General features: G+C 35.3%; 1 protein-coding gene across 1 annotated transcript in view; it reads left to right on the forward strand.

The window, feature by feature from the left end:
* The window catches only part of LOC145991769 (pickpocket protein 28-like), a 129,878-nt gene that overhangs the window by 93,016 nt on the left and 17,828 nt on the right, over positions 1-19,034 (forward strand). The window contains exons 4-5 of the mRNA XM_083127819.1: positions 8,270-8,323; positions 13,768-13,858. Of these exons, the coding sequence (XP_082983945.1) occupies positions 8,270-8,323; positions 13,768-13,858 (145 nt within the window). The remainder of the gene's footprint in view (positions 1-8,269; positions 8,324-13,767; positions 13,859-19,034) is intronic.

The raw sequence follows: 19,034 nt of genomic DNA on the forward strand, positions 1-19,034 counted from the left end.
ATCCTGAAGATCTTCAATATTAAAATCTTCAACCCACTCAAGCCCTGCATATGGCAATTTATCCATCATAGCATAACCATACAGGCTATTTGCATCCACATAAAGTAATTTGATGGCAGTGCTGGGTCATAATCGGGAATATACTTGTTCTTTGTTCTGGCATATCTCTGAGAACATTGCACCATGCCTCCTCTTATACATTGTTCCATAAACAGATACATGTCCTGATCCTGGATCAGATCCAATTGCATTTTAGTGTTTAAAAACATTGCAGACCATGCTAGGCCCGGAGCACTGCAAAAATACATTGGATCCAGCTTATAATTTTTCATGGAAGATTTTCTAAATGCCTGAAGTATATCAGCTAAGAGGGTCACATCAAGTTTTAAATAAGCCTTGTGATAATCACCAAATGTCTGGCATTTTAAATTGTTCCACATCAACTGGGCATGGTGATAATCATCATCAGTGATTCCAGATGCACTGATTTTGCTGTAAAACTCTTGTTGTGGTGGCAGAGAACACTCATCAAATTTAGAAAAATCTGTAACATAATCATATGGATATACACCCTTCCGCCTAATTAATTTCAGGTCCTGATTTGGAAACAAAGCACATGTGATTTTGAATTGATCATCAGATAATTGAGTGGCCAGTGTAGCTAGGCTAGCAGACAGAATTCTGTAGGAATCAAGAAATCTTAAGTGAATAGAAACACCATTAACTTTAATTTTTTTTGCTAATGGCAATATATTTCTCATTATTTTCTGCTAAAATATTTAAATTCTGCTTGTCAAACCCCTCGTACCTGATCAAATGATGAAAATCATAATTAGATGCACCATGGCAAAATATAGGGACAAATTTTGGTCTCTGGATCTTAATATTACAGCTATTACACAGGGCCATTAAGAATTTACCATCTGTATGGGAATGGTGATGCACCTTGATATTTGTATCTGAAAATTCAGAATCACATACCGGGCATTTTTCTGCATTTTTGAAATCTTCAATCTGATCCTCTGTTAAAGGCAACATAGGTTTGATTTTAATAAGATATTAGATGCTATGTCATGGCACTCATTTTCTATTCTATGTGCAAATTCTTTGATGGCATCTGCTCCCATGTATAAATATTCTTTACTAACCACACCATCCTGTACAATCACATAATAAAAACAAGAAGGTTCATGTAGCTGGTATGATGTACTTGAAGATTCATCAGGATCTGGGCTGCAGAATGCAAGGGGTTTGAGGTTTGATTCAAAATCACTGACTATATATGCTGGGTGTTCCAACAAGGCTTCAAATTTTTTGAATTTGGCATTTTCACTTGGATTAGGCATCACCATATGAACAGGTTTATGCTTGCCACTGTATTTCAGATGCTCAATTAACTTGTTTTTAGCAATTTCTGTATTCACTTCCCGAACCCCATTCACCATTTTTCTACCATCAAATACAGTTAAACATCTTCTACACAACTTGAATATTGTCTTAGATTTGTCTAGTTGTGTTCTAATTAAAGCTTCAAGATTATATATCAGAGTGTAATGGTGTGTGTCATCCCCTTCAATTAAGAGCAGATCAATCGGAACAGCAGAATCATCATCAAGTGTACTGATTCTGAGAGGATCTATCAAGCAATTGCCACGGCCAGTAGAACAAATAAATACATTAATAGATAATTGTTTACCATTGATATCCCTGGCCTTTTTTTTTCAAATTTATCAATATTCTGAACTGACATTGTATATTTTAAGCCCTCCATTGCTTCATCAAAATCATTTTCATGCTGTTTATAATAACGTATTCTCTGAGGATTCCTTAAAACTGGATACAAAGCAGCTAAAATACACCACAGAAAGCATTTCTGGTCGGTATTTTCTATGTTAACCACGGCTCTTTTGTTTTTAATATTGGCAGGTAATGGCAGATATGTAGATCATTGTAATGGGCTGAATTCAGAAATATTAACATAGAGCCTGTGTGGAGATCCGCATAGGCTCCATCCTGACTCTTTTCCAGCAAATTCAGAGTGTTTAATATTCAATTGATCTATCAAACTGCTTATTATTTTGTCTAAATTTGCATTTGAATATACAGCTACAGTTTCTGTTATGTGGGGCTGTGTAAATTTTGTGCCATTTGGTTTCTTATATTGTGTAAACAATTTGCGGGACAGCTTATAAGAGCCATTTTGTGCATTTAGAATTGCCTGCACATCAGGATTTATACTGTTCTAACAATTCTTAATGTCACATTTTTGCTCTGATACAAACCGGTGATCCCTAAGTTGGCCATTAAAACTGCTATGGATGGGTTGATAGCGTGGCTGCTTTGCTGCTCTAACATTAACAGGTGCTTCATGCTTCCTTTTCAGACCAGATGTAGATGGTTGTGGAGGCAATGTTGATGACTGCGCAGAACAAGTACCCTTATGTTTATAAGTGAAGTATTCCATGCTATATTATCTATGGCATTTGGGGCATGTTGTTGTAGGGGTTCTGCATTTATCTAGATCACAATTATTTTGATGCCTAGCCCAATTGGGGCTGGATATATTCTTATTGCATTGATTACAATATTTTTGATTCGGCATTTTTGTTGTTTGTTTATTATATAAAATTTCCTGGGCTTCAATTCAAAACTTTATACTGAATAAAAAATATAAGTTGGGTTCAGCAGTGTGCTTTGTATATTTCTTGTATATATTTAATGTTAATATTATTAATTATTATTAATATTATTATTAATTTTTATCCTCGGTTTATTATATAAAATTTCTTGGGTTTTAATCAAAACTCTATGCTTACTATGACAGGTTGTAAAGCTAATAGCTTTACATAATAAAGAGAATAAATATTGATCTACACTGACCTTCCACAAATGCCTGCACAGACATGCATGTCCTAGAAAGGCAATGAGCTAACACTGTGTGTTATGTATTGATTTTTGTATAACAGGCTGGGACAGATATAAGCCTGACTCTAAATATGAGTGGATTACAACAAACAAGCTGGATGTAACAAATATCAGATTTTTTATACAAAATATAAGCCCTTTTGTTCAATATACCAGAAATATATTTAATATGAATAATAGGAAATGTTATATATTAAACCAAACAGGCCTGTAGTATGAGAAGCACTGTAACAACACATGTATACTCCTCAGCCACTCTCACAATACTGGCTGATATGTAATGCAAAATCTCTTTATATACCCTAAGCACGGATTAAAACTTAAACAATGAACCAATCAGAATATAACACATCATCACATTATGTCATAATTAACCAATCAGAAAACAACACATGCATAATATTGGATAATAATTTGTTGCACAGCATGATGCAAGAGCTCTTGCCTTATAATTTGTTGCATAATATTGGATAATAATTTGTTGCACAACATGATGCAATAGAAATAAACCAGAAGTAAACATATGTGTGGGTAGGTGTGTGTGTGTGTGGGTGTGTGTGTGTGTGTGTGTGTGTGTGTGGGTGTGGGTGGGTGTGGGTTTTATGAGAATTTTTGGCTTAATTTCAAGTGTATCCAAAACAATATCAAAAGGGGCATATTTTTAACAAGCTTATGGACAACAATCTGGCTGATGCAACTTTTGTAAGTGTGGGCAAATCAATCTGAGGGGGGTCATCATTTCACGGGAAATTCCTGAGGGCATTTTTACAAAAATCTTGGATTAGACAGGGTTCCACACTTGAGCAAAAAGCTCATATGGGCATGTTGAGCTTGTTTTAAGTGTAGCCAAATCTGCCTCAGGGGGCCTCATCATTTCTCGAGTTTATATTATAGCCAATTACACTACTCCTAAGCATCGGGTCTAATTCCTCTTATACAGGGTGGGCCGAAGAATGTGGCGAAACGGGATTAAAGAGTCCCGATTCACCACAACCTCATACCCTGTAAAACTCCTATCATTAACAAATTCTACTGTTTTATGAGCCGAGATAATTTTATTATTTATGATGAAGCCTGTTGCAAAATTTGCATACACACATACGTCACGGGGCACAGTTAGTTCAGTTGTCAGAATGAGACACGACGCCTCGTTCACATCAACGCTGTTTACAATGGTAAAACATTTTGAACAAGAGAGCAGTTGTGTAAAACTTTTTTTCGATCAGAACAAAAATTTATACACTTTGCATTCATTCTGGACGCCAGTTAATTTTTTTGCACCTCTTCAAAGAAGCTCAGAGAGTGGAGATGAATGTACAGAAGCAAAAATATTGCAACATTGATATGTCCGTTTATTCAGAGAACTGTGAAAGTTTTAACATCTATGGACAATTCTGTAATACGACTTTTGGAAAGAATCACGCCCTTATGTCATTGGCTGAACGTAAAAATGAGGATTGGAAAATCCATGCTCGAAACTCTTTTGCTTTCAACTTGGCCACTGGAATAATAGTATTTTTTTAAGTATATAGACGAGTGGTTAACAAGTCGACAGCCACAACATTACGTAATAACTTGTTGCAAAATATTGTGCAATAGTTTACCCTTGTAATACAAAAAAAATAGATGGCTCTGTCATCGTCTATCAAGATTCCAACATCCGAGAGTTTCAATTTTTTACTCATAGATGACTCTGTAGTCGTCGTCCATCAAAATTCCTCGATCCTTCCGGAAAAAGAATATAAATTCGAAAATCATAAAAATTGCGACCGGAAGTGGACGTATCTCGGAAACCTCCCTTGTCGATTTTGAGACTCTAGAATACATATAGCAAGTTTGGAGGTCCTGAGGTCAAGGGGTAGAAGGGGTCAATTGCAGAATTTGTTTTTTCATCGTTCGTATCTTTCAAAAGGATGATCAAAATCTTCTGTTTGCGAATTAGAAAGGACATGCATACGTAGGTTAGTTTAGTCAGTAATAGATCGTAAAAAAAAATGCTCTCGTGACAGATTACAATTGGAGTGAATATGTTACCTAACTCGTGAACGATCGTAAAAAAATAATAGTAATAGGTTAAGTTATATCACGTAAGATCGTAAGACAGAAAATACGTAACCATAAAAAAAACACTTGCAGGTTAACGAGAAAGGTCGTAAAAAAGTGAATAAGTTAAGTTATATCACGTAAGATGGTGGCATACCTACAAAGGATGAAGTAGGAAAAACCGAGTTGCGATGAAAATTGTACTGGAACGCTATAAAATCCACAAAAAAAATCGTCATAATATGATACGACTATTTATTTATTGTTAGGTTAAGTTGCGTGGAATATCGCCATATTAGGTTAAATTGTATCACTTAAGATCGTGAGCCTCACCACAGAAAAGGAAAAACGCGAAAGAAAGTGCTCCCAATTCTTATTTAGGTCTGTTTCCTGGAAAATATCGAATCTATTTGATAATCTTTCATCAGCAAATTTTCCTATATTAAATTTTAGAGGTTTTAGATTTTGTTACTTATGATTTATCACCGAGAGTCTTTCTCTTAATTCAGCAATTACTAACTAATGGTCACCTGTATGTGAACGAACATCAATTATGTTAATATAGCTTCTTTTATCAATGAGAATATAATAATTTTACCATCTGGAGAAAAGCAGAAGAAAATGATACTTTGCACGATTAAATTTTTTTTGAAGTTGGAAAGATAATTAATCTTATACCATTGTCATTACCTAATTCATGAAGACTTTCTTTACCAATGCCTTTTCTTTGCCATTACGGTCACCTAACATAATTTTCATATCATACTAGGAAAATTTATCAAAAACCTGTTCTAACTCTGCATAAAAATCATCTTTAACCGTTGGTAGATTAACATTTATTAAAAACTTACCTTGTAAAACTGCATACGATATCCTATCATTAAAAAATTTTACTGTTTCCTTTTTTAAATTTATAGTCTATGCATTTGTTTCTGGACGCCAGTTAATTTAAGAGCAGTTAATTAAAAAAAAGCTCTCTGGAGAGTGTAGAAGCAAAACAAAAATATTGCTACTCTGATATGTGTGTCTATTCTTTAATTACAGCTTCTATAGTGGCATGTACCTTCACCAGATATGGAACTCGGGACGTCTTGATTACAAGACAGCACAATTATTACTAATAACTAAACGAAATATATAATCATCAATAACTTTTATAACATCCCATGCTGAAATTGTTCTCTTATACTATTTGACCTGAGGGTTGAACTTTTCGAATATACCACATTTACAAGCAATACCATTCACAATACAGTAATACCTTCAATAGAATGAACGTCCTTTATCGATACTTCAAATTACGCAATGAAAGTTAATCACCAACTCATTTTGATAAAGGGAAAAGGGAATCACATTCATATCCATCACCTATTTTATAAAAAAAGAGGTCAGAAATATTTTATACTATAAGACCCAATTCATACGAAAACAACAAAACTAAACAGAACTTTAAAAACAAATCTCAACCATTAGCAAGGTGGAAGGAGAGAGCACCCGTCCAATGATTTTTATCTTCCGCTGCTGGTGTTAAAAGCAAACAAAAAAACCTTCAGACATTGTGTGTTCCGTGTTGGATATATGAATAACCGTCACTAGCTTCACTTGCGATTAACTTTACTATACATAAAAATTGACTTTCTTTTTCAAGACTTTTTACAACTCTTCATGCAGCAATTTCACAGATATGATACTTTCTGATGGCATGTTGTAGCTTTATGAGAAATAGATAAAAACAATACATTTTCACATTCCGTATAGTTTCAAAAATTCCACCCAGTGACTTTTCTTAGTGTTTCTTTGACAATCCATTGCATTCTAAAAGTGTTATTCGATTGACAACTGCGATACCCTTTTCTCATCAATCTAAAATTCTTGTACTCCAACCAAGGATTGTAAGGGGGATAGTAAAAAAGAAAATATTACAAAAGCTGATCACTTTATCTCCTTGTCTTCGAACGCTGGCAAAAATGGAGGTTAGTTTTTCATCTGCAGCGTAATCCTGGTGGCAGAGAAAGCTTTCGTCCAAGACGTGAAGAACGAGAGGATCGCGGAATAGTTTTAACGCAGGCAAGCTCATATTTTATGACACACATAGACACACAGACGCGCGAACGAGTTGTTCATTTTCAAGAAACGCTTACATGTAGGTTTAGATATGGCCTGAAAGTGGGACTCGAATGCCGGTATGAGATGAGAGACGGTTGCCAAAAAAAAAAGAACAAAAAAAAAAACGGGTATCAAAAAAGTTTAGAATAATGCAAGAATTTATCAAACGCTTATATACATGTAGGTTTAGAAATAGCCTGAAAGGGAACAAGCTATCATTTTTCGAACTGTACCCTTCTACAACAACTCTCATACCCGAGATCGATATGAGTCGGTATGAGACCAGACACACTTTCTTTGACTGAATTTCATCGATTCATCTCGCCCAACACACTTTATTCGAGTCGAGAAGAGGAAAACTCTTCACCGGTCAAGAGTTTTCAATGAGGGAAAATTAGCGACTGTGCCAGTATTGGGGTTTCCATATCTACTAACAACACAAAGCACTTCTGTATCGAGGAGGCCCTAGAATATATACAATATTCACAGTTCATCCCCACAACCAGTGTCAAACACGAGGTGTGTGGGGGTCATGAATCCCCTTTAGCCCAGTATTTCTAAATAAATAATAATAAAAAAATAGAACAATGTCAAAAGCAAATACATATGGCAAAATGAGTTCTGTGTACTAAGAAAAGTGTACGTTACCCCATCTTTCAAAAATCCCGGACACGCCACTGTCCACAACTTAATCACATCTTCTTTAATAAGTCTATGGGTTAGCCTATGTACGGGTATACATAAACTACCCTCCATACTATGCAATAATTATAATAATAATTGTTCACTAAATCTTGTGAAACAATAAGTAATTAATAAATTATGGTTTTCAATGCTTTGACAATATATTTACATTCAGTAACTGAAGTGTATTGTTTGGTATATTAGCATGTTAAAACAAGTTTCATTTAGAAGTATAGCTCTTGTGTGATCTTAAGGTGGGCGGCCAACATGTTGACAAGGGAAGTGGTGAGCGGGGAAGCGACCAATCAAGCGCGATGAAAAACAAAGCAGCTTGTTGAACAAAGTGCACGCAGCACCTCCTCCCGTGACGTCGTAACTCCCGGCGCCACCGCTGTTGTCGGGTTGGTCTTCGGCGTATGCCCCACTTCCCTTGCCAGCATTAGGCCGCTTGCCGTAAGGCTAGACAATAGCTTAAGCACGTTAATACACACATTGTATTTCTCTCATGTAGGTCCCTACGAGTATTGTGACATCAAAGGACTGACTTGTATCGCTCGCCAACAAGGTAAGTAAGTGTTAAATATTTTGTACTCGTCTGTAAATGTTAAATGCTTAAGTGTTAAAATTATAAAAAACAATATAACTTTAAAAAAATTATACTTTATTAAGGTCGTACTAAAGGCAATTTTGTGGTAATTTTTCGATAACAGATGGCAGCACCGTTTGCCATGGCAACCAAGTACCATGTTGCCAGATCTCTGGGTAAATATAAACAAGGTAGATACGTACAGGTTAGTCAATTAGGGTACTCGATGTGAGGTGACGCCATATTGATTAGAGGTGAGTTAGTGGATTAAAAGAATGGTAAATCAAGGAAATTGATAATAATCAGATTTTAGTTACATGTTCTTATTAGAGAAATAAGCAATATATCATCAGTGGAAGGTAGTAAATCCGTTGTTTTATATTAAGTATTTATTTTAATATTTAGAAAGCAGAGAAGAAAATACAATAATAACTGTAGTTGATTCAAACACGAAACGGGCCAAGTGAGGACATTAATTGAAATAATTGAAAACATTTTGTGAATTCGTTTGAAGCAAATGCTGCGTTGACTGTACACTTCATTTTGTATGACAGTACTTTCTACCTTTGATCGGAGACTTTATACTCTGTCCCGACTATCTCTGCTGCAACAAGGCTGCACATAGCGGCAGAGAAGGTTGAAAAAAAGGGGGGGGAGAGGGGGTGGATCGAGTGGGCAGAGCGAAGCAGTACACGATGCTGGGAACGCTGGTAACTTCAGCCGCTATCCCCCGTTCTCTCTCACGTGTTCATTGGTACTCGTAGAGCCGTCTCGCGTCATTACTTGCGCAGAGACGTTTCCTTTCGCTTGCTCCAGCGAAGTTGTTTTCTTGTGTATGGAGTGACCATTCAAAATTTTATTGGGTAGAACGCAACGCAACGCACCGTTCTTTGATTGTTGAAACACCATTTACAAGATATTATTTTCCGCACCCTGTATTAGTAAAATGAAGTTAATGGTAAAACAGATTTTCAATTTTTTTCAATTATAAACATTGTTGAAAAATGCTTAAAATTAGTAATGTTAATTTTTTCACAAGGCCGTAAATTTCAGTTTCTGAATGTAATTTTGTTACAGAATTCCAATTGATACAAAAAGTGTTCCATTTTGTCAGAATGACGACAATACCAAATTATATTTTAGTTTATAATATTTTCGGGTATATTAAAATCTGCAAAAGTTCTTATTCGCAATATCAGAAGAAAACTGAAGATGGAAATTAAAGCTCAAGTTACTATACTAGAAGAAAAGTATTTATTTGAGGGCCTTGAATTGATGTTTTAAGTCCTTTTTATGCACAGATAGGCTAATCAGGACTAGACCTACAGTTTAAAGTGGTATGCGCCTCCACCCAATCAAGTTCCGAGCCGTAGTTAGGGGGCGCAGAACGATGTAAATGAAAAAAGTTGTAAAAGAGAGAATGCCATGGCACCCCGTGAAATTATTTACTCCCCATTAAATAAATATTGTTTTAAGTTTGCAAAAATTGTATCTGCAAATTTTCTTGGTAGCTTCGCTCACAATTTAGTTCTTTTCTAAAATGTATTGTAAATTACTAGAGAGAGACAAGTAAGACAAAATGTGTACTTCAGACTGTTGTTGCTAAACAGTTTTGTTTTAAATGTATGAAAATCGTTTTGAGGAAAAGGAGCACATAAATGTGAGAGACAATTTATATAATTTTCGCTGTTGGTTTGTTATGATGAATTGATTATGTAAGATATTTACATAATATTCTTAAATGTATTCAAGAAACATTGAATACTTGCACAATTTTGTGTTAAGATGTTGCATATGTATCTTCTTATTTTACGTCGCTCCATGTTGCATATGTGTAAAACATATGTTCTACATGAAAGTTTCACGTATCATATGTAAAAAAGGAATTACATTCGTCATTTTGTCTCAAAAATACAGTTTGTGTGCTTGTTTTCCGTTATTAGCTAATGTGAAATTGAACGTGTTGAGAAAATACCAGACAAAAATGCCAATAATAATAATATTGTCATTATCATTAATATTCCTATTATTATTATTGGAACGTTTTTCCTCCTGGTACTTGCCGCCCCCCCCCTCCCAGACAAAAAATCGTGGTTCTGCCTCTGCCTCCATGTATCGAACCACTTGAGTACAAGGCGACGACTTTACCACTACGCCATCGGGGAGGCCTTTAATTGATTTTTTGATTTGATTTGATTTAGTTTATTTTACTTCGCGTTTTGTGCCTCTTGGCTAATTTGCGAAGATGGGGATGAGTGATGAAATGATGAAATTGATGAATGGACATTCACAAACAACCAAGCCCGACCGGGATTCGAACCCCGGACCCTTGGCGTCGCAGCACGATGTGCTAACCACTCGGCCACAGGGTCGGGCACCTTTAATTGAAAACCGGGAATAAAGGTAAACGAGCAGCACAGTGATTATTTATTCGTTTCATACTACTTAAGTACAATTTTACACACGTTGCCTCCGCACAATGCCCAAAGTCCTGTTTCACAGTTCTTCACGAATTATACGAGTACTGGTTTGTTTTGCAGCTGTCTTTGGAAGTAACCGTAACATTTTCGAGTAATAGTAACTGTAAACTACTTACGTTATGCAATTACTACCTGAAATTTAGTTTTTTTCCACCTAACTAGTAACTAAATTGAAAGTTAGTTGTACACTCCTGTTCACATAAAGTGTCACTCTTTATAGGGTCGAACAGTTGAAGTACGTTCCACTTGATCTGAACAGAAGTGTACAATTACTATTTTTTCGCATAGAAAGGAATTTTCTTCTGTTCCATTTATATAATTTGTTGAATCATATGCTCGCCTGTCGAATTAATGATTATTGAAATCGTGAGACCACGAGAACAAACTTATTTATTGCCAAGAACCAGAATGTATCTATTCCAAACGTATTTTAATTAGAATAATTTCAACATAAAGTTATACAATCTCCAACAATCCAATCCTCATTGGTATACCACAGTTCAACAGTGAATAATATATTGTTTGCGTAACAAACATAGCTACAATAAAATACTATTTTATCATCTTTAAGTAAAAGATGGGGATTTTATTGCCTCTGTATTTATATATAAAATATATTAACTTAGTTATAATCATATGGTTGAGATTGATTTAGTTTATTTTCCAAAACTTTTCTGCCATTTTTGTCTCATCACAAAGATAAGAACCAGAGACTCCTAGCTTCGTAACGCGCTGTTCTAACCATTCCAACACGGAGACCAGCAGTTATAATTATATATGAAACTAATGCTAAGTTCTTGGTGATCATCTATGATAAAATGATTTACATTACATTATTACAACCTGAGACAAGTTGAATTAATAAAAAGATAAAAACAACTTAGAGATGTTGTGTAATTGCATGTGAATATAATTGATCTAAACTGTCCCATAATGATTAACGAAGCAGTCCTGTTATAACAGAATTATTAAAGGTTTCATTCACGGTATCAGCTCACTTCAGTGACTGACTCAGATCTATCTTTACAGTGCATGTGAAATATGACTTGGACTTCAGTAGGTTATTGAATAAAATATTCGGAACATAATCAGGACAAATTTTATATTTCTATGAAAATCAATCAATTTTACCCACAAATAAATGATTGCCCTTGCACTTGTAAAATATGTGAACTAGTAATCTTTTCTAATCTATACTAATTTGTAAATTCTGAGTAAACACGCAAACTATTGTTTGGTAGACGGTTAGGACTTTACCCTTTTAGCTGTTAGGGTGTACTTGTACACTTTAAATACATAAAGCATGAACGTATTGGAAATGCTGCACTACCATTACAAGGCGTTCAAAATTTTGAAAGAACGAGAAAACCGAAGAGTTCTATACAGCTTACAAAACCGGTTTTCTGACCTGATTCTGTGAAAGAAGATAACAGAACGTTTTCCACAACTTGAACAACATTCGGGAATCTCACATTAAATCTATTCCAATTCAACCTAAATTAGCTTTGAGAAGGTAGACACGTTGAAACGATATTCTCACAGACATTATATCGGAAGGTATATCCTCAACATATAAATAGATCATACATTCTGCATCAATCTTGCATATTACAAATGCTTTACTTTTGATGGATTAAGCAACAAGCTTAAGACTTACCTTTGAGTTTTGTCCGATGTTTCCTTCTTCGAACATGCACTGGATTCGTTATTCTCTGGTAACTTGGTTTAACCCACGATTTCGACGCACTCGCATTGATCATATCGTTAAAAAAAAACACGGAGTGAAATCTCAGCAACAGTGTTGGCTAAAATCTGCACCACGGAGTATATTGCGACGAAACGCCGTTCAAAAAATTTAATGATAAGCACTACTATCTGAAGGTACGAAATGTTTTCATTTTTTCACATAGTATTTCAGATGCTTGCGGGAAGAGCATGTGATCTTTGTTTCACCACAAAATCTTCCATACTAGTCATAAAAGAAAAACAATGCACCGGTATTGACAAATCTATCACTTCAGCGCCGTCTGTACGCAGAAGTTTGAACATGACGAAGATCTTTTATTTTCTGTTATTTACTTAAATATCTTTAATCGTAACAAAATTATAAGGCTCACAAGTTCTATTGCTTAAGACAATATTTTATATCGAAAAAATTCTTCCTGGCCGAATCTACTATAATAGTTGTACGCTTATCCAATGAAATTTGGGCTTATGCTTTAACATGGCTTTAGAACCCCCCTAAGTCATTATTCTTTTATGATATTGCTGTTTGCAAATATCTACTTGACTTTTATATTTTCCATTGGAACTCTTATTTTCTGTTAGTTTTCTATTACTTTTGCCCAATCTCAACGATGTGGATGAATGATGTTCAGTAGGCGTTGTTGAAGTGACACATGGAACCATGCGTTCACATGGTTGACAGATAATTTAGTATAGATGGCATTTACATCACACAGATTTTCATTTCATTCGTTACACTTTTCCACCAAATCCTCCATTTCTTCCTTCCCATTTCCACTTCATTCTCCCTCTTCCTGCATTCCCTTTTTCATTTCATTCCTTACTTGTCTTCCATGTCTTTTCCCTTTCGCTCTTCCCACTATCTTTCATTTCATTTGCAGTTGTGCTTTTCTCAATTTACGTTCTTTCCCTGTCTTTCTAGCCAACTGTTATGATAGGGACGAATGACGGTCAGGTGGAATTAGTGAAGTGACACTCGCCAAGGACTTGAACCCGAAGCCTTCTGTTGCGAGATTTATAGTCGACAACTCATGGTTTTACATCACTAGCCTCGTTTATTCCTATTCTCTTCAATTTTACCTTTATTTTTTATCTTATTTTATTTTGTTCTCTCTGGAATGTTTTCCCACAGTTGTGGAAAAAATGGCTTGTGAAAAATCTGCCAAATTTATAATATAACGAATTCACGTCTTTCAGAGCATTTCAAAGGGAAGCATCTGAAAAGTTGCAATTGCCTACCATCATGCGATGAAGAAACATTTGAAGCCATGTTGTTCTCACGTTTCAGGTGAGTTAGAAACTTTTTTTATGCTAGTTACTATATCTGCATAACACTGCATTTCTTGCTAGAAACTAACTTTAAGCGATAGTAGCGAGAAACGCTGTTGTAATTAAATACTTTGTTGGAGATTATGACATTATCTGGCGGACGCGCCATTGGCATTGGGGTGGATGGGTACCCCTGTATTGCTTGTACAATGCTAGGAAAAAAAGCTTCAGTTGTGCACGGGTACTCTAAGAAATGTTCATTGATTTTCCAAGAATTCGGGTCTTTCGTATTCTTACGTGGTGTAATGAGTATAAGCAGCTCAAACTGGTGAGAAATAAATTTGTTCAAACTTTTCAAAATTTGATATTCCCCAGCTGCATCCACTCAACCACTGAGTTTCATGAACTACTATCACGGGTCTGCTCCTCGGATTCCTGTTCCCATGCCTTTACTTATATGACAAGATCAAACAAATTTGAAAAATGTTTATTTAAATTCTTACAAATTTCAATATTTCCACAACTAAAGCATGAGTCACAGGTTCTACTATAACCTTATCACCGCTCAAACTTTCAACATCCGATACAGTAATCCATGTGATTATGTAACACTTGGAACGCTGACAAATGATACAGATTGGAACAAAACCCAAAGTATTATTACTATCGAAATTTATCTTTAAAAAAAAGTGTGTCTATATTACATAATTTTAAAACTGATGTGGATTAACTGAACACACTGTTACCAAAATTATAAATTAATACTAGCTCTCTCTGGACAATAAAGGAATCCAAATACAGATGTTAGAATGTAAAGTAAAACAACTTCAGCGAATCCTTTGCCCCTAGTTGTATATGCAATCAGGCATGCACCGATACTAATAATATTGTACAGATGCAATCTCACTCTTATTATTATCCCTTTATGAAAGACAAAGTGGGGCCCTTAAACAGGATATATATTATTTACAATATTGACCTGGTATAGACTTGCCCTTGAAGGTCATGCAGCAGGTTCAATATTCAGTTTGACTAAAATAAATGGCAACAAAGTTCAGTATAGTCATGAGACATACCCCGCCTGTGAGAGAAGACACCATTAGTACATGAGTTGTATATAAACACTTTGGGTGGTTTATTTTATGGATTGAAAGTCACAAACATGAATACACAAAATACTATATGTTTATTATGAACTTTCTATTATGTACATCACACGAATAGATTACTGGGAATCTATCAAAGATGAAAGATAAAAATATAATGTATTACAGAAGTTGTTCGCTTTATATCCGACCATTCTTGACGGGTACTCACCTTAAGAGATACCGCGCCGCCACCACCGATCATGTTCTATTGGATCCCCAGCATTGTGGACTATCGCCCGGCATCGCAGTTTCCATTGCAGCAAACTCAGGCGTAGGACAGGCATGGGAATTCTGTCCCACTCCTCCCTGTAAGCTTTCCTTAGAGCATCCAGGGTGCGCGGGCGGATGGATCATCATCTGGTTCGCGTCCATTCTATACAATTGTGGGATGTCTCTCCGATAGATAGGTGTCAGAATGGAGTCTTGGAAGTATCTGGCATTCACCTTCACGTTTTTGTCCACCTTGCGTATCATCAACTTACCCTCATATCCGAATCCCCTCACAACCATAAAGCCACGAGGGAAACTTTCTCTGCACTGACGAACAAAGTTGCTGCGCCCTTTAGCACTACGGGTGACAATTTGCTTACAGCCCTTCTCCTGGAGGTTTTCGTGGGTGAATGTTTCGCAAGGAGAGCCTGTTGTGTGTAACGGGCCACAATTGCTTTCGCAGTAGTCACCCCGAGTGTTAACCCATTCTTCCGACACTGTTTCACAATGCGTACGTATGCAAACTTAGCATAGAAAGGGCCATTACGTAACCCTCGCAATACCGGTTGATTTTCGGCGCCATTTGATAACATTCACTACCAACACTCACGCACCTACAAGGTCATACACAACACTACTCCCGCCAGCAGACCCATAGTTCCAGCATGATACGCCAGGTGGCAGCACCGAATCGAAAATGGTCGGATATAAAGCGAACAACCTTACTGTAGATTCCTTGTTATATTAAAATGTACTTGTACCTGTGTGTACAGTATGTAATTTATCAACAAGATATCATTAACATGACATACCCTGTATCTAGCAACTCATGGAAAGCTAAACCATTAAAAGTTGATATCAAATACTGTTTTAATTTATTTTTTCCTACAATCTTTAAATTACAGTTGCCAAAATTGTACACATCTAATTTAATGTCAGATGGTGTATTTGAATGTAAGATGCACACATATCCATCAAACTCTTATTCACCTGAGAAGTTTCTATAATAATAATAATTTTAATACTACAGAAATTTGAATGCATTCAGATTACTTGGTATGAGTTCAATATGATTACCATAACCATACACTGTCAATGGCCATGACAGAACATCAACTATACCTAATGCATACTACCTTATAGTGCCCCATTATGTGTATTCTCAGATAAGCAACAATTAAATTTTCTACACAGCTCTTTTACAATAGGATTAAATTTTGTAGAAATTAACTGATAAAATCGATACGCCGAACATAACATGTCTCTGTTGTACTTGATCTAGAAATAGTTACGTACAACAGTGTAGGTTTACATGAAACTTCGCGTAATATCAACGCAATTAACCACACTTGGAATTTTAAGAAAAGCCGATCATTATCACCCACAAGGGTCGATGATTTTTCACATTGTATATTGATACATGCTTTGAAAATTCACAATGCTTCCTTGTAGCATAAAATAAGCCAACCAACTTGTATTTCAAAATGAGAAGTTCGAAGCAGCACTAAAACTTTTGTGTCTTTGATCGGGGAACGTATGTATTGAATGAACTGAAGCTAAATGCAAGTGCACTTACCAAACCGTGGACATATTTACATTTGCTATCTACATAAAATTCACGATAGATTCTTCCTGAAATCGACGTGAAACAAACTTCAGGATCTTTGTTTGAGATACTTGTGATCTTAACTCATCGATTGATGGCTGAAATGTTTCGAAAACCAGTGTAAACCAAGTTTTTTTCAATATGGCGTCATCGCCCATTTTGTATGCGAACGTGATCGTAATTGAACAATATGGTAAAAAGTTCAAACAAAAAAGGCTCAAAACGTAATTCGCAACGGGACGTTCACGAACTTTTTCTTTGTGAAAAGTAAGAAACGGTATCTTACTTTCTATACGTGCATACCACCATGGATGATGCAATCTCGGATCTACCTTTGTTCTTATAACGGGGTGTAGTGGTGCCAGGGCGGGGCAGGGCGCTGTCCCGATCATTTTTTTTAACCCCTGGGACCGCCCTAGTTCTTTTTTTTGTTTTTTGTAACAACTATTTTTCCTTTAAAAGTCTTCCTTAAATTATATGTAGGCCTACATCGAAAACATATTAACTGATATATAATAAATACATCTACTCTGTTATGAATCTAAGAGGCCAGTAAAGCAACCCTTATTTAGGCGAAAGAATCAATCAGCTGGCTGCATTGTGTCGGCAATGGAAGTTAAGACCGACACCGCCAGCATTTTCGCTCTCAACAATGGATTTTAGTTGCGATAAGACGGTGAAACATAAAAAATGGAGAATTTGTGACTGACTCTCACTTGCGTCTGTTCTTCTATCCAAGACGTTTATATGAATCCGACCAGATGTAAGAATAATGATGTTTATAGTTTAAATTCTTATCCAATATTAATCCTAAATCATTGATTACATCTACTCGTACACTTCCATTAAGAATATAATTAGGAAGTACGACTTTTGTTGTATTTGTAAACGTTATTGTTGAGCATTTACTAATATTAAAATATAATGTATTCTGAACGCTTCATTGATAACAAGCATCTATATCTTTTTGTAATAAGATAGCATCTTCTGGAAGTATAATGCCTGTAAAAATCTTTAAATCATCTGCATACAATAAGCAGCGTGAAAACTTTATAACAGATGGAAGATCATGTATATATAACGCAAAAATAAGGGGACCAAGATAGCATAGTTTTAAACCACTTTGTATTTTCTGTTTTTCAAATAAGAGATAATTGTTTTTAATAAAACATCAGATAAACCAAATGAAGAAAGTTTATTTAATAATAACGTATGATCAATCTTATCAAACGCCTTAATAAAATCAGTGTATATAACGTCTACCTGAATGTTTTCATTAAAAGAATCAGAAATATATTGAGTAAAATACATTAAACTAGTGAAAGTGGATCTTTTTGATAAAAACCATGTTGAAATGAGAGATATAAGGCTGAACATGAAATAAAATTTTACTATACAGGATCTGTTCAAATATCTTCGCTGGGGTTGAGATTAGCGCAATAGGTCTATAATTTTCAATGTTATTAATATTCCCTTTCTTAAAAATAGGCGTAATGTTACTAATTTTCCATAGATCAGGAAAGGTTTGTGTCGATGAAATTAGATTATAGATAAAACATAGTGGAAGCCGAAGAGGGTCGGCACAACCTTTATAAATATATTAGGGTATTTCATCTGGACCACTTGATTTCTTAGATTTCAGTTTTTTCAATGCTTTCATATAATCCCTTGAAGTTATAGTATTTATATTTAAACAGTGAGAAACACCCAAAGTTTCGCCTCTAGGAATATCATATGTTGGATTTACCTTAGCATAAACACTGCTAAAGAATCTTGCAAATCCATCTGCAATATCCTGATTAGACGTTAGTAGTATCGGAATACGATAAGGACAGTTGCTATTTAATATTCGCAATTCATTTGCACGTACTTATAACTAATTTGCACGTGTTTTAATTAATTTGCACGTACTTAGAATTTATTTGCATGTACTTAGAATACTTTACATTTATGTATTTGCATGTTTATAACTTTTTATGAATATATAATTATTTATTTTATGAAAAATATGTATATAGAAGGTAATTAGAGGTACTAAACGCTATGCATATGGTTTTATATTCATTATTGCAAAGTATGTAATGTATGAAACTATAATAATTAATGTTTATAATATTGAAAATAAGTTTTCTATGGTTTATGAACCGCTATGAACGGTGGTAATGGCTGTAGGTACAGGTCCAATTACGATTGGGGAAGGTCCCGGTACTCGAACCCGCGATATGTAATGT

This window comes from Lepisma saccharinum, chromosome 8 (assembly GCF_977018435.1).
Source record: "Lepisma saccharinum chromosome 8, izLepSacc3.1, whole genome shotgun sequence".
Taxonomy (NCBI): domain Eukaryota; kingdom Metazoa; phylum Arthropoda; class Insecta; order Zygentoma; family Lepismatidae; genus Lepisma; species Lepisma saccharinum.